Here is a 26538-nt window from a genome sequence, read left to right on the forward strand (position 1 = left end):
TCAAGGGCAATCTGGCATTCCCCTGCTTGATCATGCAGATGGGTCACCAGGCTGAGGTACCCTGGGAGGATGGGGATGAGAGGCCAGTAGTTATTGGTGCGAAGAAAGTCATTCCACATGGCAACTAGTTCGGTCCTCAGTCATCCACCAGACACTAAGGTCGTAGGGCACCCACCACCACTACAGAGGCAGCCACATCCTCAGCAGTAGTAAGACCCTCAGCACTACCTTCAACACCTTCAGCACCATCTATACCAGCAGCACAATCATCTACTTCGCAGCCAATTTACCGTCATGTGCAGCGCCTCTTTGAGAGGATTGACCAGATACAACATCGCAACAAGCAACGTTATGAGGGCGGCACTGATATTGATGAAGAGGAGGCCCAGGCCAATGAGGTGGAAGAGCCCCAAGCCCCAGCAGGAGACAGTGGAGATGACGGCGACCACTCCTTCCACTCAGCTTGATTTGATGAGCATCGAGGACGATGCTAATTTTTAAGTATGGGGATATCGTCATACATCGGCCAGATTATTTTGTGGTGAATTGTTCTAATTCCAGTAACTTTTATTTCAATTTTCAGTACTTGCATCTCTATTTTAATATGTTTTTGGACTTTTGTATATATTTGTTGCTTTGAATACTCTTTAGTTTACCGCACTCTTTACCATTTGCTTATATATACTCTAGTCTTTTATTTTAGCTCTGCATACCTTTTATCATCTTTTGTGTTAGTCAGTATATATACCTTTTTATTATTTTGGGTAATTCTAATTTAATTCTTAACATTTTAAATATCTTATTTTTATCTTAAAAGATTTTAAATTGGTTCAATGTTGTCATACGATTAAATTTCACACGAATAATTAATGAAATGAGTAATGTAAATATTAACAACATTGTTGTTAAGTCATATATTCTTCTTTATGTTAGAAAAAATATAACCAAAATTTTTTTTTGTAATATTTCTTCTTCTTGATCTCCTTATTTAAAAAAAATCCAAATCCTAACGAGCATCAATGCTTTAAAATTAAAGAATTTTTTTTATGTTGATAGGTCGATTTACATATATATTAAAATCAAATACTATTAATTCTTAAATTTGTTAATTGTTTCTGTCAAATTTAATAATAGAACAATATTTAATCAGTTTAAATTTTTTTTGAAATTAAAGTAGAGCGTTTGAAAATTTTTGAAGTTGAAATAGAACGTTTAGAACGTTGAGGATCAAAATAATACATCTAAAAATCAAATCATAAATAAACAAAGTTAAAATGATTGTTACTACTGTTAGATAGCTTATTATTGATATATATTCATTCATTTTTTTTAATTAATATTTATCTTTTATTTGTTAGACATTGTACCATTTCTATATACATAGTTAATTTTTATATCATGTTGACATATAAGAAGGTTATGATATGTAGGTTTCTATTTTGATAAATTGACTACATAGGCGAAGACAGATAAGGTTGTAACGTCTAACATAATGAGCATGTATTATCATGCCTAATATTAAGGTACCAAATTAAATGAATCCTTAAAGTAATATCAATTAAACATAATATCAATCTTGGTTTGTTCCAAAATTAATTAAGGTTGCTTTTGTTTTTTATTCTTAAAAAAATACTTTAGATTTATTATATATAAATGAAGAAAAAAGTAAAGTATATAATTAAATTTAAATAAGAACTACCATATTTAGATAGATAATTACTAAAATAGATATGAAATTAAATTATAATATTATTTTTTTAAATATATTTAATTTTTTATAATTTTTTAATATATTTTTTATATAGTATTTTTTTAAATATTTTTAGCATTCTTTGTTAGGACATTATAATTTTTTACTATTATTAGTTATAGTTATTTTTTGTTTAATTTACTCTACTTAATGGGATCAACAATTCACATTATAGTTAAAATTAAAATTACTTTCTTATATTATTATTCTATCATTTTTTAGGTATATACGTAAAAATGTTAGTTGTCTTTTTTTAATATTCTTTTTTGCATCGTACTTTTTTAGTACTTTCTCGGTATTTTTTAGTACAATTTTAAATTATAATTTTTTACCAATTATGTCTGTTGTTATTTATAATTAATTTTTTATTTAATTTATTTTTTCTAATAAGATAAATCAACACCTAAATTACAATGACAAATTTTATAAAATCAAACAAAAAAATAGAATATATATTTTTTATAGTACTCTCGTACTCATTTATTTAATACTATTTTAGAGTATAATTTTTCATTACTTATAATTTTATTATTATTTTATGATTAATTTTTTATTTAATTTATTCTCTCTTCAGTAGGATTGAAAAATAATTTCTCAACTAATAATCAAACCTAGGACGTAAGAAGTGAACCTAAAAGCTAAAACTTTTAGCCTCCCAAAAACATAAGCATAATTAAACTAGTTGTGAATCAAAACTACATACAACAAAATACTAACAAGCATGGTTGTGGTAATTTGTTGTTCTAACCATATTTCCCTTTGGTGCTTGATCCCGATCCCTTGTCCATGCAGTTAACTAGCTAGGAAATTAGTTACTAGAAGGGATGTTTTGCACTTTTGAAAAGACAGAAGGAAGAAATAAAGGCAAAAACTAAGAAAATAAAGTAAGCATCCATGCATATATCACATAAAACAAGAAACAAATCCAAACACAAACAACAACAATGGACAGTCTTGCCTGTATCAGTAGTGGCATAACACTTACAGAGACAAACTAAAGACGAGTAGGCTTGTCCTTATTGAATTAAAATAAAAGACACAACACAAACTTGGCAACAAGTCAACATCTATCGATGTTCCTTTTCAGTTAGACTTGAAGATCCAAGACAGAATCTCAGTAGTCTGCGAGAATTGTCCAGTGGAAGCAGATATTCCAATCTTAACCTTTTCAGGCAGCTTAGTGCTCAAATCGACATCATAAGTAAGAGTGTCGGGTTGGCTGTGGAGATATGTAGAGACATGGACAGTTAACTTCTTATGAGCAGAGTTATATGTTATTTTTGCAGTAGTTATCGCTGCATCATGAAAATTCCAGTAACAAACTTTTGATGACCTGATAGAGTTAACATCAATTCCGATGTGCGGATAATTGGGATCCCCAATATCGGAGTTGGAAAAAGTATCGAATTCAACAGCAACAATTCTGTCAGATGCATCATTAAAGAGGCCGAGAAACTTTCCAGAAGATTCAGGAGGAATTTCAGTGTCAGCACTAGCAAGGAAGAAGGCAAGACCATCACCAGGTCCAGGTGTATATTCAGTGTTATAGGGTTTTGAGATGCGAAAGACGAAGGTGGTTTCAAATCCTGCTCGGAGGCCACTGTGGTCGTAGAGGTGCACAGGGTCGGAGAATAAGACTCGGCCAACTCTGTTTCCCAGTGGGTTGCCATCGTCGTCCAGATTGGTGAGTCGAATGATATGGTGATCGGTAATGGTTGCGTCTCCTTGGAATTGGATCTCCTTGGAGTGCTTAGGGTCAAATTTGTGCAAGTTAAATGAGACACCCATGGCTATGATTTTGTGGTTTTTGGAAATGAAATGAGATGCGAGGGATCTGTATGAGTTTGGGATGGGATGCCAAGCCTACTGCACCAGCTCGGTATTTATAGTGTGGCGATTGGTCTAATTAAGTACCTTAGCTTCCTTCTTAAGGTACGTAATAGGTAGTGTAGCAAGTGATGATCAACAAAAACAAAATACAAAAGATATTAGATAGGTCGTTGTTTTTCACATGCATGGCCTTTAACAACCATTAACAGTTTAACACTACGTCACGTCCATAGTGTAATATATATGGCGTCACCCTCTAGCTTCATCACCTATCATAAATGCTTCTTATCTATACTACGCGTTATCACTTACTCGATTCAATTATTGAGGATTACAATGTGAGATCCCTTAATACCAGAAGAAGACCGTGCTAATATAGTCCTTCATTCTAGTTTAGCTAGATCGGTCGTCCATGATGATAAATGCTTATACTACCAACTACTTTTAATTATTTGTACTGCAAGTCTGCAACGTGTATGTGAATGCATGACTATGAGGCAAGGATATTAATCCTATAGCTACCAAATTCCAACTATCTTCCTATTCTTATATAGTGGAATTCAAAATGTGACGATCTGTTTCTATATCCAAGAGAGCTAGAGTTGCAGTGCGGTGCTGCTAATACGAAGCTAAGAGTTCTTGGAGCCAGTGGTGGAGCTTAGTTCAGATAAGGGGTGGCCATGGCCCCCAAACTTTTTATAAAAAATTTAGTAGTACTTTTTCAAAAGATAAAAAATAGTTCAATTGACTTAAATACTTTACTATGACTTAAAGTATCTAATAAGTTCAATAAACAACATTCTCTCTATCTTTAGGTTCAAATATAAAAAATTAGATATCTTTTATTTATTTAATTTAATATTATTTTATATTTTACTATTTATTTTATTTAATTTTTTATATGATAAAAAATAATAGAATATTCAATAAGTATTAATATTATTGTATTTGTATAAATTGATAAAAAAAATTCAATAAATATTATAAATTTTAATATTTGTCCTTCTAACTTCTTCTTTATATATTTTACAGGATTCAAATTTTTATATAAAATAATAATAAAAAATCAAAAAATTGATACATTTTTTAAGAGGAATGCTAATATTTAAGAAGGAGAACATATAACTTTTACAATATTAACACATGTAGATAGTTCTTCTACTTTAATGAATCACAAAGAAAGTGAGATATAACCTTCAAAAGTTCAAAAAGTTATATCTGATGACTTTAACTTTAACTTTTTGGAACGAGATCTTGAAAAAGGGCTTTAAATTTGGCAGTATCACCCAAACCAGAGAGATGAGATTAGACAAGCTTATCTTAAATGAGGTCCATATAAAAAAATATTTTGATAATTATTTTCTATTTGGCCCCCCGAAAATTTTGTTTCAAGTTCCGCCACTGCTTGGAGCCGACACCCAAAGAGTAGAACTGTTTTTGTAGCCTCCAGCCTTTGGTAGCAGGGTCTTAGGGTATCGAAAGATTATTTTATATTAATAAATTGAGAGATGTAAGAGTATTATCACAATTTATTGTTTTTGTTCATCATTTACCCACTAAGTACGAGATAAAATATGTTTTTAGATTACTAAATTAAAAAAAATTGAATTGATAGTTAAATAATGGCCAAAATTAATAAATTTGAATGACCTTCTAACATTTTTCTAATAAATACATTAATTAAAGAAGAATATTAAAAAATTATTTTTTATGCAAACATCAATTAATTATTTTAAAATTATTTTATATTATAAATTGTAAATTATAAAATCTTTATTTTAAATCTTAAATTATAAAAAAATTTAAATTAATTAATATTAATTAACTAAAAATTAATTTTTTTATATTTCTTTTAAAAAAATATAAGAAAAAATAAAATGAATCCACAAAACTTGGAATATATTTACTATATATATTGTAAAAATCAGGGAAAAAAATAAAGAAAGTTAAAATCTATTTATGAAATATAATTTTTCTTCTATTTGTAGACAAATACTATTTCTATAGTCATAATTAAGTTCTATATCATTTTGACATATAAAAGGATCATGATGCGTAAGCTATAGAGTTGGGAATGGGTAGGGTAGGATAAAGTTTGAACCTTATCTTACTCTATCCACGAGTTAAAAATTTTATTAAAATTCTACTCTATTTTATTCGCGAGCTGAGAATTTTTTAACCCTAATCTTATCCATACCCTAAAGTTTTAAACTCTACCTTATCTTACCCTACCTGCAGAAATATTAAATTTTTTGAAAATAAATATAAAATTCAATCATTTCGAATTTCTTACATATTAATAAAATAAAAAATAAAAACTAATGCATTAAATTACTAAATTAACTAACTAGTATAATAATTACTCATTTATTTTAAGTCCTTACATGAGAGAGGTTGTGGGTTCAACTCTTATCTCTTTTATTATATACCTCATTTTTATAAACTATGTGTTATATAAAGGGTGCGAGTAGGATACACCCTAAATTCGTACCCTACCCTTAAAAGTGAGTCAAGCCAACTCGAACTCGACTCATTAATAGTTCAATAAGCTGAACTCGTGAGCTAGTGAGCCAAGCTTGAGCTTGGATTTGAGCTCATAAATTAAATGAGTCGAGTTTGAGCTTAGATAAGCTCAGCTCATTAGCTCGTGAGCTGGCTCGATTATATATGTAATATTAAAAGTATAGATTAAATGCATATAGGATATGCGTATTAATATATATATATATACTCTTAATTATTTAAAATTTTATAATCATTTTTTATATATAATTTTGATGTAGGACATAAATAAAAAATTTATAATTGATAGATAGACAATATATTATTTTTTTTAAATATTTTTTAATATATATAAGTTATAATTTATTGATATAGAATTATAGATTATGTTCCTATTATTTGAGCCAACTCGTGAGCTCGAGCTAGCTCGTGAGCTTTCGTTGAGCCAAGCTTGAGCTTACGAAATAAGCTCGATTGTTAATGAGTCGAGCCGTGAGCCAAGCTTAATTTTCGTGAGCCGAGCTTGAGTTTGGTCTAGCTCGACTCAGCTCGGCTCACTTCCAGCCCTACCTATCCTACCCACAAACATACCCGGATCGATCTCTACTCTACCCGCAACGAATCGGATAGCCTACCCTACTCGAACAAATTGAATCGGATTAAATATCTACAAGTAGGGTATAAATTGCCAGCCCTAATAAATTTATACAATGATAAGTTAATGGGAGCCACTCAGATAAAGACGCTGAGAAAACGTCTTTTTATAAAGATATTTTTTAATAATTAAAATTTAACACATATAATCGATTAAATCGTGTTATTTTTGTTAAAATTAGACTAGACAAATTGATCTGACCAAAAAATGGTGAATCAAATCTTGATCTGGTCTAATTAATATTATATTTTATAAAAAATGTCTACAATACCCTATTATAGAAAATGACTAAAACACTTTTATTATATATATTAATTTTAAAAATCCTAAATTCTAGTCCTTTATTTTTCTATCGTAGGATTAGGATTTAAAATTTTTAAAATATATATATATATATATATATATATATATTAAGAGTATTTTAATTATTCTCTATAATAAGGATATTGTAATAATTTTTTATAAAAAAAATAATATTAATTTAGACCAATTCAAGATTTGATTCACCATTTTTTCGGTTAAATCAATTTATCTAACTTAATTTTGACAAAAATAACATGATTTAATCGATTATATATGTTAAATTTTAATTACTGGAAAACATCTTTTAAAAAAAAGACATTTTAGACGTATTAATTACACCCAATGACAGATAGGGTTATAATATAACATGAGCTTATATAATCATGTCCATTATGACGTACTAAATGAAGCCCCAAAAGTAATATCAATTTTGAACATAATAAATATAAATCGAAATCCAAATAATGAATTTGTGTGGACCCACACACACATAAATAATCCAAATGATAATAAGGGATTTAGAAATGGGGAGAAATTTATGTCTAATTTTAAAACTTTTTAATAGGAATACAGTTATTAAGATTGACATAATAAAATTTTACAACAAAAAAGGTGCAAAGTTTAAAAAAATTTAGTTTCCATTATAAATTGGATTTGCTTAATATCTGATTTTTTGACATTTATAAACAATGAGTGATTTATATACTTAATTATCTATTTTGTTGATGAGAATTGAAAATTACATAATAAAATTCTCATTTTTTGTCGCATATCTCTTTTTTATATTGAATTTGAATTGTCTTCTAAAATTTTTAAACTTTTGAATGAGTAAAAAATTGATAAAAAAAAATTATTTTTGAATAATATATTTTTTAATGACACTTGTGTTGATCATCACTTGAAAAACATTTTAAATATGTATGATTCGTTGTTACGTGGTGGTGAATTTTTTATATTCATTACTCTGCTCATATTTTAAATTTTAGTGTATTATTTAAGATGGATTAAAAATAGCTGGTAATGGTTTGCATAAGATTAGAGAGAATATTAAGTATGTGAGAAAATCTAAAAATATGATTATTAAGTTTAAAAAATACTTTTTCATACATTGAAGGATTTTAGTATATAAATGTATTGAGTTTAGATGTTCCAACTAGGTAGAATTTACTTTATACAATGGGTACCATATAAGAAAGCTTTTAAGTTGAAGAAAGAAGCTGGATTTAGGAATGATTATCCTTCATCGTCAGATGAGTAAAAATGAGTTGAAAAGATATGTAATTTTTTGTCACCATTTAGTCTGAATAATGATTATGTGCTTATTATAAGGAGGTTGAAAGAACAAATAATGCTCAAGTTCAAAAATTATTGAGATGTATATAATGTTGTTCTTGCATTTGGAGCCATTCTTGACCCTAAATATAAATTCAATATTTTGACTCATTGCTATAGTAAAATTGATTCTATTGGTGATAAAGACAAGGTAAAATATGTGAAGAATAAGTTATATAAGTTTTTTGAATTTTATGACCACCATTCCTCTACAATTTTTAGATAGGTTGTTTTTCACATGCATGTGGCCTCTAACAACCATCAACGCTACACTAATTTTTGTATTATGCATTAAAATTTCTATGCTTAATATCTTTGTTGAAGAAGAAAAAGAAGCAATGGTGGCAGCACCGTAGTGGCGACAACGATGATATAATAACAACAGTAGTGGAAGCAACGACGACGGTGTCAGCGATGACGGCTGCGACAGTGACGATGGAGTCGTTGTTGTCACTAACGGTGGTAGCATCGCAGCAATGACAATGTTGAATAAAGAAACACACAAAAAAAAAAAGACGACGACGATAACGAAGGAGAATGAAGAAGAAGAAGAAGAAGATGATGATGAAGAAGAAGAAGAAGAAGAAGAAGAAGAATCGCACAATAACTTAGTTGAAAACTTGCTTTAAAAAATGTTTGGGCGCATAATTTTATTGTTTTATTAAAGCTCCAAAGTCAACTGAGCATACTGTCAGGCTAATCAACGGAGCCTTGCAATCTTAAGGCCCATATCCCCCCCAAAAAAAAAAGAGCCATGCAGTGTTACATTCTCAAGTTTCCAGCGTTTGTAGGTGATACGGACTCAAAGAACATTTCTGTTATTTCAAATTAAGGAGAAAACTGAGAGTTTTGTTAAGGTCAAGAATTTAATTATTAGAAGAATTACATATGCTAAATTTAATGGAGGAGGTAAAAGTTTGTGTACCCGGATTATCATCAATATTTTGATGCTGATTTTTTGTAACGTGTGTTTGATTGTTATTCATAATTTTAAATATGTAATTTGCTGCTTTGTGTCAATATTTTCTATAATAAAAGCAATTGAAATTGGTTCATTCTTGATAAAAATTGCATCGACCTCTTTCTTGGTTTATAGGTCTAAAATTTGTTCTGCCTCTTCCTTGATTATGTAGTGTAAAATTATTATAACTTTCTTGGTTGTAATTGTCACGACCTCTGCCTTTGAAACTTTCTCTACTTCTACTTTGAAAATTGAAATCACGACCTCGTCCTTCTTGTGTACGGATTGATTCTGCAACACTATTTAAATTCACCCGACTTTTTAGGGTTTCTTTGATTGATTTTTCTGACTTCTCTAATATTCTGTTGATGTGGTTTTCCATTGTTCTTTGCAATTCTGCAATCGTTAGGTATCTATATTGTGAGACTCTAGTATTGTAGTCACCACATGATCATACTTCATCGACATGGTATAAAGAATTTTCTCCACCATTTTACTATCGAACATATCTTCTCCATAAACTCTCATCTTATCGACAAGATTTTTAACACGAGTAAAATATTGCTCAACAGTTTCTGAACTAGACATCTCGTACCTTTCATATTCTCTTTTCAAAGTGTAACACCCTACCACACAGAGCTTTACACCTAGAATGTAAAACAGAGGTGGCGAGGTGCTACGACTTCTAAAATTAAATTACATACATATAATAGCAGAAAGAATATAATAAACTAGGAGTCTTGAAAAATGGGTAAAACAAAATCGCGAAATGAAAAGCGCAACGCTTCGGAAACGGAATAACTTGCGTGTGAAGAAAACTATAACCATCAAACATAAGATAATAAAAGTAGGAATAGAGAGTCAAAGATACAAAATAACAAGCTCCTAACTCAGCCCGTGAAGTCAAGGCTGGCCAGAGAATATTCATATATATATATATATATATATATATATATATATATATATATATATATATATATATATATATATATATATATATATATTCAAAACCCAAATGTAGAGTAAATCCCCAAAATGGTCCCCCAGATTGGGCCCGTACATCAATGTTGCCCCTCAGTTTCGAAATGCTCTAAATGCACCTCCAATTTGAGCTCCGTGCGAAATCCTGGTCCTTCCACCCAATTCCGGCATGACTCAGTAGCCGGAGCGTTGAGCTGGCGGTTCCACCTCCACGTAGGCCGCCAGAACGACGTCGTTTTGCTTGGAGGGGGTTGATGAATCAGAACGGTGTGATTTTGTGATGAAGGGGAATTGAAAGGTTGCTTATGGAAAGAGTTGATCATTCATTAGTATTTCTCCTACTTCTCTTCAAACATTTCTTCTCCCTTTCGTCCAGAGAATCCTGTCACACTAGGGCACGTTCTGGTTAGTGCTTTTCTGAGTTCATTGGCAGGAGAAGGAAGGACACCAATCGTAGGAAGTTGGTGAACCAGAGGGTATCATCATCATCAGCTACAACAAGGTTAGAAATACAGTGTATAGTTGAAGTTTAAATTTTTTTTTTTTTGGTTTTCATTGATGGCTCTTCACGTGATGTGTTGATTGAAGGAGATTTCATCTTCGTTTGGTGTTTTGTTGAAATTTCTATGTTGTTGGGTTTTTTGTGGTTACGATGTTAGCATGGAGTTTGGGTTGCTCTGTTTTTTTTTTTTTTATGTATCCAATAAGGGCTCTTTCCTCTAATGATACGGTTGTCTAGTTATGGTCAGAAGTTACTGTTGCATGTATTTAATTTGTTTGTTTACGTATTTTGCAGATGGATGAAGTACTAGACATTATGTTTCATAATGGAGGAACTTTCGAAAAGGGTGTGGATGAAAAGATTGGTTACTATCCTGACAACAGAAACTGTCTGGGTGATGTTGAGGTGGATAGGCTGGACGTATTTTACTTGAAAAACTATTATAAGGAGCTAGGTTATGACAGAATAAAGAAAGTTTGGTGGCTTGTACCTGGAAAGAGCATAGGGGAGGGATTGAGGAAGTTAAACAGTGATGCAGACCTAAGAGAGATGTGTGAAATGGGTTTACAGAATGAGGGTCTTGTTGATATCTACATTGAACATGAGGTTTTGTCACCTGAACTGATACAAGGGAAGGAGGTTATGGTATACATTGATGATCAAGCAAGGGACCTTGGGACGCAAGCAAAGCAAAATGCTGCAGCTGCCTGACAAACCCCAATTTGACGGTTTGTTTTGCATTGAATTTAGAGTATTTTGATAACCTTTTGTCACATTTAGCCTAAGAATTAGCATGGTTTTGTTATCTCTTCCATAATTGTGCTTAAGTGTAAAAACATGCTTTTTAAGCCTTATTTTGATGAATTCTAGTTTCTGTTTGATTCCATAAGATGCCTTGATGTGTTTGCTAGTAATTCCAGGATTGAAATAGGCTAGGCATGGATCAAAGGAAGCAAGGAAGGAAGCATACAAGTGGAGAGAAGCATAAAAAGTCAAAGAAGCAAAGTCAGCCATGCACGCGCACGCGCACAAGGCGCTCGCGCGCGCATTGCAGAATCGACCAGGGACGCGCACGTGTACCATGCGCGCACGCGCCGATGATGGCACATGACCTCATTAATGCAACACGTGCCTGGCGATTTGAGAGGGTTTCTGAACCCATTTTGGCACCAAATTGCTAAGGGAAAGGAATAAAAGGATGAAGGATTAAGGGGAAGACATCATGAAGAGAATAATCATCATCATTCCCAACCACTAATCATTTTTAGTTTAGATTAGTTTTGAGAGTTAGTTTCTAGAGAGAGAAGCTCTCACTTCTCTCTAGAATTAGGATTAGGTTTAGTTTAATAATCTTAGATCTAGATTTCAATTCATGCTTTCATCTCCTTCTATCTCTCAATTCTTTGTTGCTACATTCATCTCCTTCTATTCTGGAGTTGTAATTTCCTTTATGTTGTTCTTATGTTTTGTTGTAGATCTACTTTTGCTCCTTCTATTTTCTTTCAATTCAATTAGAGGTAATTCATAATAATTGTGTTCCTTTTGATTGTTGTTGTTAATTCATTGCCATAATTGTTGTTAGATTCTATTTTTGTTATCAAAATTACTTTGCTTTTCTTTTATGCCTTCTAAGTGTTTGATGAAATGCTTGGTTGGATTTTAGTATAGATTTTGTTCCTCTTGGCCTAGGTAGAGTAATTAGTGACACTTGAGTTATCTAATTCCCTTGTTGATTGATAATTGGAGAGATTGCTAGTTGGTTTGGAGTGCACTAAAGCTAGTCTTTCCTTGGGAGTTGGCTAGGACTTGTGGCTCAAGTCAATTCATCCACTTAACTTTCCTTTATTTAGTGAGGGTTAACTAAGTGGTAGCAATGAACAATTCTCATCACAATTGAAAAGGATAACTAGGATAGGACTTCTAATTTTCATACCTTGCCAAGAGCCTTTTATAGTTGTTAGTTTATTTTCATTGCCATTTACTTTTCATGCTTCTTATCCAAAACCCCAAAATAACTCACAACCAATAACAAGACACTTCATTGTAATTCCTAGGGAGAACGACCCGAGGACCAATACTTTGGTTTATAAATTTTAGGGGTTTGTACTAGTGACAAACAACTTTTTGTATGAAAGGATTATTGCTTGGTTTAGAAACTATACTTTACAACGAGATTTTATTTGTGAATTTCTAAACCGTCAAAAATCCATTCGTCAAAATGGCGCCGTTGCCGGGGAGGGCACCGGTAGGGGCGCGTGCGCATACCTTGCGCGCACGCGTACATGAGATTGGGCCTGAGGCTTAGATTGGGCTTGAGGCACGCCCAACTCTCTGGTCCATGGCCTAGTTTGGTGGCACCACGCAAGGACGCGCGCGCGGCAAGTGCGCGTCCACGTATATTGACGAATTATGAAATGGCGCGCTGGCGCGATGCATGCGCTCGCGCAGATCGGGTTGGGCCTGGGGCCTAAAGCTAGCCCAGAGATGGCTTAACTCTCTGGGGCTTGGCTCAATCTTTTGCAGCAGAGGATCGGCACGGACGCGGCAAGTGCGCGTCCGCGTGGGTCAATGTTGGGCTCAAGGCACAATGTTTGCCCAAGGGAGGCCCAACTCTCTGGAGTGTGGCTCGTGGTGCATGCGCGTCGGGACGCGTACGCGTACGTTGTGCGCGCGCGTCCACGCCCCCCCTTTTTTTTTATTATTATTATGAATTACAACACCTATGCATTGATTCCTTTTTATTGACTTCACTTTGGGGCATTTTGTCCCCTGCCTAATATGCCACCCCACGATAGCGCGCACTGTACGCTCACGCGTGGATCTCCATTCCCCTCAATGCACGCGGACGCGTACTTGCCGCGTGCGCGCAAGTCTAGTGGCGCGACTCCCAGGCCATTCTCCAGAGAGTTAGGCCTGAGTTGGGCCAACTCTAAGCCCCTAGCCCAACTCCATGCACGCGTGCACGCACGGTACGCGCACGCGTCCTTTCCTATTTTGCTCACCCCCGCTTAAGCGCGTTGTACGCGCACGCATAGGTCCCACGTTCTCTCAGTAAGACGCGGACGCGCACGGTGCGCGCGCGCGCCAATTCAAAAATAGGGATAACCCTAGCTCGCGAAGCACACTGCGCAGTCGCGCACCCCATTTCTCCAACCTCCATCTTCTTCTTCTCTCCCCCAACTGCCGTCGCAGCAGCAGTAACGGCCGCCGACCATCACCGTTCACCATAAATCCTCTCTCTCTCATCCATTCACTTCCTTTGCCCTTTCCCTTCTCACCACCACCCACCCGTCCTCTCCCTCCCTCTGACCTCCTCTCCCTCTCACCCCTCTCACCGTCCCTCTTCCCCTCAGTTTCTCACTGCCACCGTGCCACCATCTCCGCCGCCGCGCCATCATCACCGCCGGCAACTCGGCCTCAACCTCTCTCTCTCTCTCACCTACCCATTCCATCTCCGCCGCCGCAGCAACTCTCGCCGCCGCTCCTCTGCCATAACATCATGATTGCTCTTTGTTAATTGTATCCTGAACATGCCTTCTTTGTTACATGCTAAATGTTTTATATATTCTATCCTATTTTTCAGGATGTCGGATAAAGGCAAAGCCATAGCCACCACCTCTAAGAAGAGAAAACACTCTACCCCCTCCATTCCTTCCATCTACAAGAACTATGCTAAGAATCCATTGCATGACGAGGATAAAGAGAATCAGCAGTTGCCTTCTACCAATCCAAACAAATTCCCCAATCTCTACTGTGAGCTTCGGTTCTCTAGATATCGAACAACGAAGCTAAATATTGAGAAGAAGTTGCTCCTACCTAATGATGTGAGACGGCGCATTACCGGTCGGATCCTTGAGTTAGGTATTGACTTTGTTGACCGGGATTTGGGTGACATAAATATATCTTGGGTGAAGGAATTCTACTGCAACTTCTTCCGTCCGACTTTGGACTCAGTTCAGGTGCGGGGTAGAGAGATTATGGTCACCGAGACCGCCATTGGGGAGGCATTACATTGCCGACACATTCCGCATGACCAGTGTGCCCATCATCAGGCTGAGATAGCCATCCATACCATGACTTTTGATTATGAGGCGCTTCGGCGCGTGATTGGGATACCGGATGCTTCATGGGTTATGGATGCGGGCAACACCAAGCCAAAGGGGATGTTATTCACTCATTTGACTAGGGAGGCCAGGACTTGGCAGATGATCTTCGCCCACTACGTCCTGCCTACCACCCACTTTTCTGAGGTCCCCATGGAGATGCTTCTGCTGATCGGGTGTGTTATGGAGGGGAAGGATGTCTCCTTCCCTAGACTTATCCGACAATGCATGTGGCGGGCGCATATTCGTGGCCTACTTCCATTTCCTACATTGGTCACGAGTATGGCGGCCTTAGCTGATGTCCCGTGGTCAGATGATGATGTGCGACCACCACCAGTTGATGCAGATGACAGGGAGGTTACTATCCCCTGGGGTGTTTGGGTGCACGAGAAGCCACCTGCTAGACGCCGCTCTCGGGCTAGAGCTGTCGTAGGGACACCTTCACCACCAGCCCCTACAGCTGGCCCATCATCTTCTACGACCGCAGCTCCTTCACCATCTACAGGCCCTCCAGCAGCCCCTAAGCCCACCTATCTCCTGGTCCAGCGTCTCTTCCGGTTCTTAGAGCGAGAGCGACACCATGTCAGACGCCGTTTGGATCGGATGGACCAGGCACTTATCTCTCTGGGCGCTGAGTTACCTCCGCTTCCCGATTCTCCGACCTCCGATGAGCAGGATCATCAGGAGGAGGACGCGGAGGCGCCGGTTCAGCAGGATGCCCCTGACACTACAGAGCCACCTCAGACACAGGAGACTCAACCGGTCCCACAGCCACAGTCAGAGCCAGAGCCTATCGTTGTACCTCCCACTGATCCTCCGGTTTAGCATCGAGGACGATGCTTGATTTTAAGTGTGGGGAGGGCACCGGTAGCACTATTTGGGAACCGGTGAACTTTTCAGCCTAGTTATCCTATTTTGCACATCTTTGTATATATTTTGATGCCATTTCTAGTTTGCTTTGGATACTTTTATTGCTTATTGTGGATCTTAGATATTTTGATGCTTTTAGATATTTTATACATTTTGTTTATCTTTGTTTTTAGTTTGCGATTGTGATTAGAAATCATGTTTTAAGTGAAACTTAGGCACCCTTTTTGCATAATATATTGGTTCTAAGTGAAAAAGGAAAGCGTGAACTAAGAAAATTTTTGAACTTTTCAATCACAACAATGCTTAGTCAAACATTGAGGTTTTTTCAAGGAGTTTAAATATAGGGCATTAACCCAATTGATTGAAAAAGAATTTTTGAAACTTGCTTGAATTTCGTACCTTGTGAAGCATGTATTGAATTGAGAACACAAGCTTGTGAGACTTGAGCCTATTGATGTGGTTACATTTTATAACCACTTATTTTCCATTCTTGTGTGAAATTGTTCTCTTTCCATGATTGTGATCCTTAATTTGCTTGATTCTATATGTCCGCTTATTTCTGGTGTTTGTGCATTTATATGATTGAGGCCATTATTTCATTTGCCACTTACCCAAATAGCCAACCTTTTACTCTCCATTGCTAGCCAATTTTGAGCCTATGCTTAACCAACTTATTCTTATTTTAGCACATTACAAGCCTAAGGCGGAAAACCAATGAAAAGTCCTTGTTTGGATCCTTGATTGGCCTAGGCTAGTGAGAGTGTTTTATTATTCAAAGTTGGTGAGGCTTGGGAACATTGGATGGGATAAAAAGGGGCAATACACTTTTATGTTTAGGAATTGGGCACATATTCATGTATTGATCAAATGTAGAGACCTTATGCATTGATGTTCTTGTATTTAGTTTGAAAGAAGAAAAAGAAAAAATATATATATATAAAGGAAAGAAAAAAAATGATGAAAAGAAAAAAATAAAATGAAAGAAAAAAAAAAGAGAAGAAAAAAAAATAATAAAAGGGGACAAAATGCCCCAAAGTGAAGTCAATAAAAAGGAATCAATGCATAGGTGTTGTGAATCAAATAAAAAAAAAATTTGCATGAGTATGTAAGAAAAAGTGAAGAATGGGTAGTTAGAATAGCTGCATTTGTATAGGTCATTAAATAGGTTAGGTGGGAAAGTCTATGCTAATCAAAGATTCAAATCCTAGTCCACTTGACCATAAATGATCCTACCTTGACCCTAACCCCATTACAACCTAAATGAAAGACCTCATGATGAATGTATGCATGCATTGAATAAATGTTGATTGTTAGAAGAAAATCAAATTTTGGAAAACACGATTAGAAGAGAATTGAGTGAATTAACCCTTAAACACTTGAGTGAATAGAGCGGATACACATCCGGTGAGGGTTCAAAAGTTCAATCACATGTGTTCACCCATATTATCTATATTCTTGCAAGTTTGAACTCTTTTTGACAATTCAATACAATTGTGGTTTGGACTTAGTCCTTATTACCTAGCTCTTGTGCTTACACATGCCCTCTTGGGAATTGATTTGTTTGAACTAAGCATTTCCAATTGCTTTAAGATAGTTGCATTTAGATAGGACTCATATAGTTTAGTTGCATTCAATAAATGTCATAACCCTTAGTTCCTTCTTATTTTAGCATGAGGACATGCTAAGGCTTAAGTGTGGGGAGGTTGACAAACCCCAATTTGACGGTTTGTTTTGCATTGAATTTAGAGTATTTTGATAACCTTTTGTCACATTTAGCCTAAGAATTAGCATGGTTTTGTTATCTCTTCCATAATTGTGCTTAAGTGTAAAAACATGCTTTTTAAGCCTTATTTTGATGAATTCTAGTTTCTGTTTGATTCCATAAGATGCCTTGATGTGTTTGCTAGTAATTCCAGGATTGAAATAGGCTAGGCATGGATCAAAGGAAGCAAGGAAGGAAGCATACAAGTGGAGAGAAGCATAAAAAGTCAAAGAAGCAAAGTCAGCCATGCACGCGCACGCGCACGCGCACAAAGCGCTCGCGCGCGCATTGCAGAATCGACCAGGGACGCGCACGCGTACCATGCGCGCACGCGCCGATGATGGCACATGACCTCATTAATGCAACACGCGCCTGGCGATTTGAGAGGGTTTCTGAACCCATTTTTGGCGCCAAATTGCTAAAGGAAAGGAATAAAAGGATGAAGGATTAAGGGGAAGGCATCATGAAGAGAATAATCATCATCATTCCCAACCACTAATCATTTTTAGTTTAGATTAGTTTTGAGAGTTAGTTTCTAGAGAGAGAAGCTCTCACTTCTCTCTAGAATTAGGATTAGGTTTAGTTTAATAATCTTAGATCTAGATTTCAATTCATGCTTTCATCTCCTTCTATCTCTCAATTCTTTGTTGCTACATTCATCTCCTTCTATTCTGGAGTTGTAATTTCCTTTATGTTGTTCTTATGTTTTGTTGTAGATCTACTTTTGCTCCTTCTATTTTCTTTCAATTCAATTAGAGGTAATTCATAATAATTGTGTTCCTTTTGATTGTTGTTGTTAATTCATTGCCATAATTGTTGTTAGATTCTATTTTTGTTATCAAAATTACTTTGCTTTTCTTTTATGCCTTCTAAGTGTTTGATGAAATGCTTGGTTGGATTTTAGTATAGATTTTGTTCCTCTTGGCCTAGGTAGAGTAATTAGTGACACTTGAGTTATCTAATTCCCTTGTTGATTGATAATTGGAGAGATTGCTAGTTGGTTTGGAGTGCACTAAAGCTAGTCTTTCCTTGGGAGTTGGCTAGGACTTGTGGCTCAAGTCAATTCATCCACTTAACTTTCCTTTATTTAGTGAGGGTTAACTAAGTGGTAGCAATGAACAATTCTCATCACAATTGAAAAGGATAACTAGGATAGGACTTCTAATTTTCATACCTTGCCAAGAGCCTTTTATAGTTGTTAGTTTATTTTCATTGCCATTTACTTTTCATGCTTCTTATCCAAAACCCCAAAATAACTCACAACCAATAACAAGACACTTCATTGTAATTCCTAGGGAGAACGACCCGAGGTCCAATACTTCGGTTTATAAATTTTAGGGGTTTGTACTAGTGACAAACAACTTTTTGTATGAAAGGATTATTGCTTGGTTTAGAAACTATACTTTACAACGAGATTTTATTTGTGAATTTCTAAACCGTCAAAAATCCATTCGTCACTGCCCCACACGATGGTGCTAGGCCAAATGATGAAAAGAATCCTACTAATAATGTGAGTCGACCTAGGAAGGAAGGGGTTAAAGCCTCTGTTAAGGTGCCGATTGAACAAAAACTTAAAAAGAAGGCTAAGAACACCCCGAAGCCAAATCAGACAAAAATTCACAGGAGGTATTGCCTGAGGTCTGCAACTGGGATAAAAGGCACAAAGGGTCAGAAAAGAGGGCAAGGTAGCAAGATTCCAGTGATGTTGATGTTCTCTGATGAGGACTCCTCTAATTCTGGTGATAGTTCAGAAGATGAGCCCTATAAACCAGTAAGGGAAGGCAGCTCATCTGATTCATGTGCTGCGGATCCTGTTCCTTCACGTAAGGTAAAGGTAAAGGGTAAGAAGAAAACAACAAATAAGAGTGATTCACAGGATAAGGGTAAGGGGAAGAATAAGATGAAGGAGAAGATTTGTGTTGATGACGATGCTTTTGTGGAGGATGATTCTGATGTTGAAGTGGATCTTGGATTCGTAGGAACTAGTAAGAATGATGATTATGATGAATACGATTCTGGGACTGATTCTAATGGTGCCAACTCTTGATATTCATTGGAGATGAAAACTCCACCCAATCCTGAAGACGAATTAGAAGAGGAGATTGAATCTGATGAGGTGTTTCCAGTTTTTAGGGAGGGGGCTAGGTTTAGGGAGCTTCACTTAGAGGGAATGAAGTTTAATACGAAGTGGAATTTTAAAGAGGTTGTTAGGGAGTACACTATCCAGGAAGGAAGGCGTATTCGATTCAATAAGAATGATAGGAATAGGCTTAGGGAAGTTTGCAAGGTGAAGGAATGCAGTTGGATTATTTTTTATTCCAAGGACCGAGACGATACTTGCTGGCAAGTGAAGACTTTCACTTTTTCAGAGATGATCATACCTGTGCAAAGGAGGATAAGAACAGAGCAGTCAATCGTAACTGGGTTTTTAGTAAGCTGGTGAAGAAAGTGAGAAAGTATCCCAACTTCATGCATTATGATGCAAACACCTTCTTCAAGACCAAGTATGATCTGTCATTGAATAGGAATTCGATCTCAAGGGCACTATCTGATGCTAGAAACCTTGTATATGGTGATGAAAAGGCACAATATGCAATGGTGAGGGACTATGGGGAGACACTGTTGAAGACCAACCCGGGTTCGACTGTCCAAATTTGCACCATTCCACAGCCAAATGGTGATGTGATATTTGAGAAAATGTATGTGTGTTTAAGTGGCTGCAAGAATGGATTCAGGACAGGATGTCGTCCACTCATTGGACTTGATGGTGCTTTCTTAAAAACTGTCTTTAGAGGGCAGATTCTATCAGTTGTTGCGCAGGATACAAACCACCACATATACGTCATTGCATGGGCAATTGTGGAAGTTGAAAACACTGCTAACTGAAAATGGTTCCTGAAACTCTTGCACGCAGATTTGGGAGATTACAAGACACATAGTTGGTGTTTCATTTCTGATATGCAAAAGGTACATGGTTGTTAATCCCTTTTTATTTATCTTCCTATTTGATTACTTTCACTATATTATATTATATTCGATACTGTAAGATGCTAATGACTCGTGAGAAGGACTACTTTAGATGCACGATAGCAAAAGTTAGGGACAATTATGGTGCTTGTAATATAAAGTCAGGGGCTATTATGGTGCTTGTAATACAAAATCAGGGTCTGTTATGGGAAAAATATGAGTGTGTATTCTAAAATGTTGTCTCTGCTGTATCTGAATTAATTATTATTTGCTGTTTATGCTGTTGCAGGAATCCCATGTGTTCACGCCTGTGCTGTTATTGCTAGAGTGAATAAGTGGCCAAAGGATTTCTGCCACAAGCTCTTGACAACGGAGTCGTACAAAGCTACTTACTCCCACCACATAAACCCTTTACCTGGCAACAATTATGGGAAAGATCTGAGAACAACAGACCATTGGCACCATTGGTTAAGAGGAAACCAGGACAGCTCCAAACCAAGAGGAGGAAGGATGCGGATGAAGGAGGTCAGTCTAGCAAGAAATCAAAGCCAACCACCACTCTGAAGAGACAGCTACGACCATTCACTTGCAAGTATTGCTTGCAGAAAGGTCATACAAAAAGAGGGTGTGAGAAGAAGAAGGCTGCTGAAGCTACAGAAGCTGATGCTGTCGCCAAATCTGCGGAGGCTGCTGCTAAAGACCCTAAGGCTGTTGCTCAGAATGTCACTGCAACTTCCTCTGCGTCAGCTACAACAACTACTTCTATTACAACTCAAACTGCAAGTGCCTCTACTGCTGCTACAGGATCTGGAACTGCAACAGCGTCTGCTACTGCTACTACATCTAGCCCTGATCCTGCCACTCTTGTGAAAGTGGATATCCAGCAGGCTGAGATTGATCTGTCTCAGTCCTCATACTCTGAAGCCGAAAACTCCCAAAAGGTATTGTGTACAATAATGTTTCATGTAATGTGTTTTTATTATTTGACATTCATCTTATTTTCTAGGCCTTATTACTGTCTGCATTGCAGGAGCATAAACAAAAGAGGAAGACACCTACAAGACCTGGAAAACTGCCACTTAGAAGAAGGTCCCCTACTCCAATTGGCTCTGCATCATTAAATCAAATGGAGGGAGCTAGTGATGTAACTGCAGCACGGCTGGCCAACTTCCTCAAGTTTGTGCCCACCCCAGGGTTTAAACCGCCAAGAATGAAGTGATTATGTTCATAGCTTTAGGTTGAAATTCTGAAAGTTTGTGTGTTTTGTGAAACAATTAGCTTTTTCTTTTTTGTTTGGTTATGGTGATTCATAGACACCTTTGCAACTTTTAAATACTAACTAAGTTGCTGGAATATAGCTGAAACAATGTTCAGTATTTTTTTGCTTGTTATTGTGATCACTGCATTATTGCAGAATTTTATATGAACTAGTGTTATTGTCATTCAGTTATGAATTATGCCTTATGTAAGCTTTTGCTATTGTTGCTTATCCATAACATAATTGGGTGTTCCATTCTGTTTACAAAAACAAAACCAAATAGTTAGATCCCACCAAACAACACAATCATTCAATATATCAAAATCAATCTAATATCAATTACATTGTTCATAAAATGGATTACACTGGTTCTGTGCTTCAGTTCTGAGCCTAATCAAACATTCAACATTAACATCAACACAAACACAAAAAACACGAATACCCCTAAACCAAGCACTTGGATCATCACTTTTACATTCCTCACATCTGCTTCCAGTTTGCCCACCTTCCATGTAATGTTCATCTTCATCCCACCATGCTCATCTTCTTCACCAGACTTCACTGGCACCTCATCCTGTATAGAATCTGCCCAGACAAATAACCCACACCAATTCTTTCCACTAGTCTGCAAATATACATCAACCTTATCAAAAAACTACCTCAACTAACCAACACTTGAAATTTCAACCAGTAAATGCACTCACATTATAATTCAGACACCCAAAGAATGGCTTATTAGGAAGAGTCTCCGTCCCTGACTACTGAAGGACAGGCCTGCACCCACAACCGCACCAGTCTGGAACTGCCGAACACTAGCTACGCACATTGTTCCTTTTCCAGTTTCCGGTCGCAGATGAACGATTTGACCTTCCAGACGCGTGACTGTCACTCATGGTGGGAGAGGACAAAGAAGAAGAATAACAGGACGAAATCGAACAACAGTCAGACCAACCACAGGGTAGAAGCCGAAGAGCTTGAGCTGGACGACGAACTAATTCATAAAGGAAGAAGGAAGAACAACTTTAGGGTTTATAATTGGTACCAGGGACTAATTTGGGGATTCTCTGATGATATTCCACATCAACTAGCCGTTTACGGCGGCCTACGTGGAGGTGGAACCGCCAGCTCAGTGCTCCGGCTGCTGAGTCATGCCGAAATTGGGTGGAAAGACCAGGATTTCGCATGGAGCTCAAATTGGAGGGTGCATTTAGAGCATTTCGAAACTGATGGGAAACATTGGTACACGGGCCTAATCTGGGGGACCATTTTGAGGATTTACTCCCCAAATGTATATAAACAAAATCCTGTCTCTCCATAAACCTCTAAGAGGATCATAAAGAACAAGTTATACGAAGAGAAAGCTAAGTACATATATATACATTAATGTACAACAAAATAACCCAGTAACCACTTCGCTTCAGGAGTCCAGATGCCTAACGAGATGCCCCTCGACCTGCATATGAAAAGCAATAACATAGTATGGGGTGAGAACCAGAGGTTCTCAGTATGGTAAAGGTGCCACACACATAATATATAAGGTCTTGGAAATGTCAGAGGCAATCCTAGAATGTTGACACTCAGATTATAGAGCTTAAAGTATTAAACAGAAGCCATAAAAGGTGGTTTTTCTAAGAGTATCTAAGCCTAACTTAACTTAACCTTAAAATCTAAGTCCCATACTGCCATTCCTCCATACCTCCATCTCCGTCAGCATTTCACAGACAAATAAACAGATAAAGGCAAGCACAAGAAGGTTACAAATACTGCAGGTAACAAATATACATTTAACATGGCAAGTACACTTAGGCACACCCAGTTAATGCACAAACAAGTAATTCAAGTAGTATGCATATGATGCATGCCTGTCCTATGGCTGATGAGGCTCATCTGTCGGTTATCCAGCCAACCCGACAAGTCCGAAAACATTAGACTGTCCCTCAACGTGCATCCTCAAGAGTCTATGCATAGTTTTTTTCAAATAATCAATATTACTCAATGGGGATTAACATTCCCGGGAATTTATAAGTGCCCGGTCATCCTTACGTCGTAGGATCAATAGAGTATCGAGTTTTCAACCTGGTATACGTGGTGGCAAGCCACGGCACTTTATCCAGAAAATCTCGTATCTCATATCATTTAATCATTCAAGCTAAGTGTCATACATAATTATTCATTTGAACATCCAGCCAAGTATCATATATGATCATCCGTAACATTTCATAATCAATTCATTACTTTTCAGCTTTACTTCACCTTCAAGTTATCCCCATCTTATAACTTTATCTGATTATCAAGTTTAATACTACTATTTATGATTAAAGGAATGAAAATAGAGGGTTAGAAGTTTGAAATAGGGTTTAAAATGCTGAAAACCATGTTTGTTGAAATAGGGGCCACGCGTACGCGTGGCTTACGCGTGCGCGTGGGAGTGTGAAACTGCAGCTCGCGGGCGTGTCTCTTTGTCATGCGTACGCGTGGACATGCTTGCTAACCCCTTACGCGTGCGCATGGGACCAATCGCGTACGCAACGCCAAAATTTCATGCCATGCGTATGCGTGGGCGTACGTTCTTTAAAATAAAACAGATTCAGTACAAAGTTGCAGAATTGTATCAAAAACCAGTTTTGAGATCAAATCTTCCAATGCCCATAACTTCTTCGATTTAGAACATTTTTCACCCGTTCTTCAAATGGCATAAATATCACGAACTCAATTTTCATTTTAAAACAAGTTTAAAGCAAATTGAGGGTCCGAAAGCCAAGTTATGCCTCGCTGAGATTCGGCCTAAAATCAACTTTTGTAAACTCACAAAACCTCTTCCTCATTCAAAATAATTCCCATGTTTCCCACACAATAACCTACATATGCTAGCACCAAAAAGTCCATCTTCCTCAACACCATAACCACCATGAAAAATCACACTTCACACCAATTACAAGTACATATACACATACCAAATCCAACAACAAAAACTATATGTACACATGCCAAATGCCACAACCAAACCATAGTTCATAAATTACATACTTGTGCTCTCAAATCAATGATTATCAATTTATCAATCCTTCAACTAATCAGCATCACATCAATCTATATTTAATAACAAGACACTAAACCACAATATACACATTCGTTCTAACTTATCCTACGGTCATCTAGTCTAAGTTTTCACAGAACATTATATATTAAATGCAAGAAACCTAAATCATACCTTGGCCGATTTTCCTCGTAATGACCAAAGCAATTTAATTAAAATCAACACAGCCCCAAAACCTCAACAAAACAGCTTCCTCCAAGTTTCGATATCCACAATTTCAAGCTCCAATTATTTATTCACAACCTAATACACATTCATAACACATATATGCCTGATTTAATTCTCAAAACACAAATTCAGAATATTTAGATAGAATTATTATATCCTCACCTTACCCAACTTCACATAAGCAAGAGTGAATGTTTTCCTTAAGTTAATTGGATCCTAAAACATCAAAAAGCAAAGAAATTCAATATCTCTATTCTATTTTTGAAAATTTGGGGGAAAGGAGTAGCTGGGAGTGATTAATGTTTTACTTATGAAATTGTTTCGTAGAAATGTAGAACTCGACGCGGTGGACGCATGGCCGCAAATGGTGCGGCGATCGGAGCTCGGACGGAGAAGTTACGGGATCTTGAAATCACCGTAAGGGTTTCGGATGGCTTCTCTTCTCCTTGTTACGTTTCAGTGCTATTTAGCTGATTGAGGAAGAAGAGAGGTTTTAATTCATTTAATTGCTGAGCCAATTGAGCCCACAGGCCCGGTTCAACTGGTTTGACCCGTTCGATCTAATCTTAGACCAAATTATTCGAAATTAGTGTCAAAATTCTCGTTTCGATGAGCTCTATCCTAATTTGATATAATATTCATATTTCTAATATTCTTTATTAAAAATAATTTATTGACTAATTATTTACTAATTTAACGGAGTTTACATCAATATTGTAAGGTCTCACATCGGTTGGGGAGAGAACGAAGCATGCCTTATAAGGGTGTGGATACTTCTTCCTAGCACGACATGTTTTGACGAGTGAGTGTGGGGGACTTTGGCTATCATCCCTATCGTCAAAGGCAAAACTGTGAGGCCTTGTGTGCCAAAGCAGACAATATCGTGCTAGCGGGTGGTCTGGGCTGTTACAGATGGTATCAGAGGCGGAGCCCGGATCGATGTGCCAGCGAGAGTGCTAGGCTCCTTTAGGGGGTGGATTGTAAGGTCACACATCGGTTGGAGAGGGAAATGAAGCATGCCTTATAAGGGTGTGGATACCTCTCCCTAACACGACGCGTTTTGACGTGTAAGTATGGGGGCTTCAGTTATCATCGCTATCGTCAAAGGCAAAACCGTGAGGCCTTGTGTGCCAAAGCGAACAATATCATGCTAGCGGGTGGTCTGGGCTGTTACACAAAGACTGTAACTTTACTTTTTGGGCTTTATCTAAGCCTTTGTATGATAGCTTCAACATGTTCCATGCTTCTTTTTCACTTTTTTGGCATTTGCTATTTTGTTAAACACCATATAGTCTACACCTTGGTGAATTTGAGACAGCGCCAATTAATCTCTCCTCTGTTGGGCAGCATCTGCTCCTTCTTGCGAACCCATTTCAATGAAATTCCACAGGTTATGAGCCTTTAAATGGATAGACATTAAAGTCTCTCAATAACTATAATCAAGTTTTTCATCTAACTTGGGACCGGACCACACAATATTGAAAGTGTTTGCCAATC

General features: G+C 36.7%; 1 protein-coding gene and 1 pseudogene across 1 annotated transcript; one reads left to right on the top strand and one right to left on the bottom strand.

The window, feature by feature from the left end:
* Positions 1-2630: 2630 nt before the first annotated feature.
* Positions 2631-3618, bottom strand: LOC148546736 (lectin pseudogene; annotated as a pseudogene).
* A 16980-nt stretch (positions 3619-20598) lies between these two features.
* LOC148546737 (uncharacterized) lies at positions 20599-21737 on the top strand. Its single transcript, XM_088499328.1, has 4 exons — positions 20599-20716; positions 20808-20895; positions 20955-21459; positions 21549-21737. The coding sequence occupies exons 1-4, from the start codon at positions 20599-20601 to the stop codon at positions 21735-21737; spliced, it is 900 nt and encodes a 299-aa protein (XP_088355454.1).
* Positions 21738-26538: the final 4801 nt, after the last annotated feature.

The sequence above is a fragment of the Arachis ipaensis genome, chromosome B9 (assembly GCF_059453495.1).
Source record: "Arachis ipaensis isolate K30076 ecotype BB chromosome B9, ASM5945349v1, whole genome shotgun sequence".
Lineage (NCBI taxonomy): Eukaryota > Viridiplantae > Streptophyta > Magnoliopsida > Fabales > Fabaceae > Arachis > Arachis ipaensis.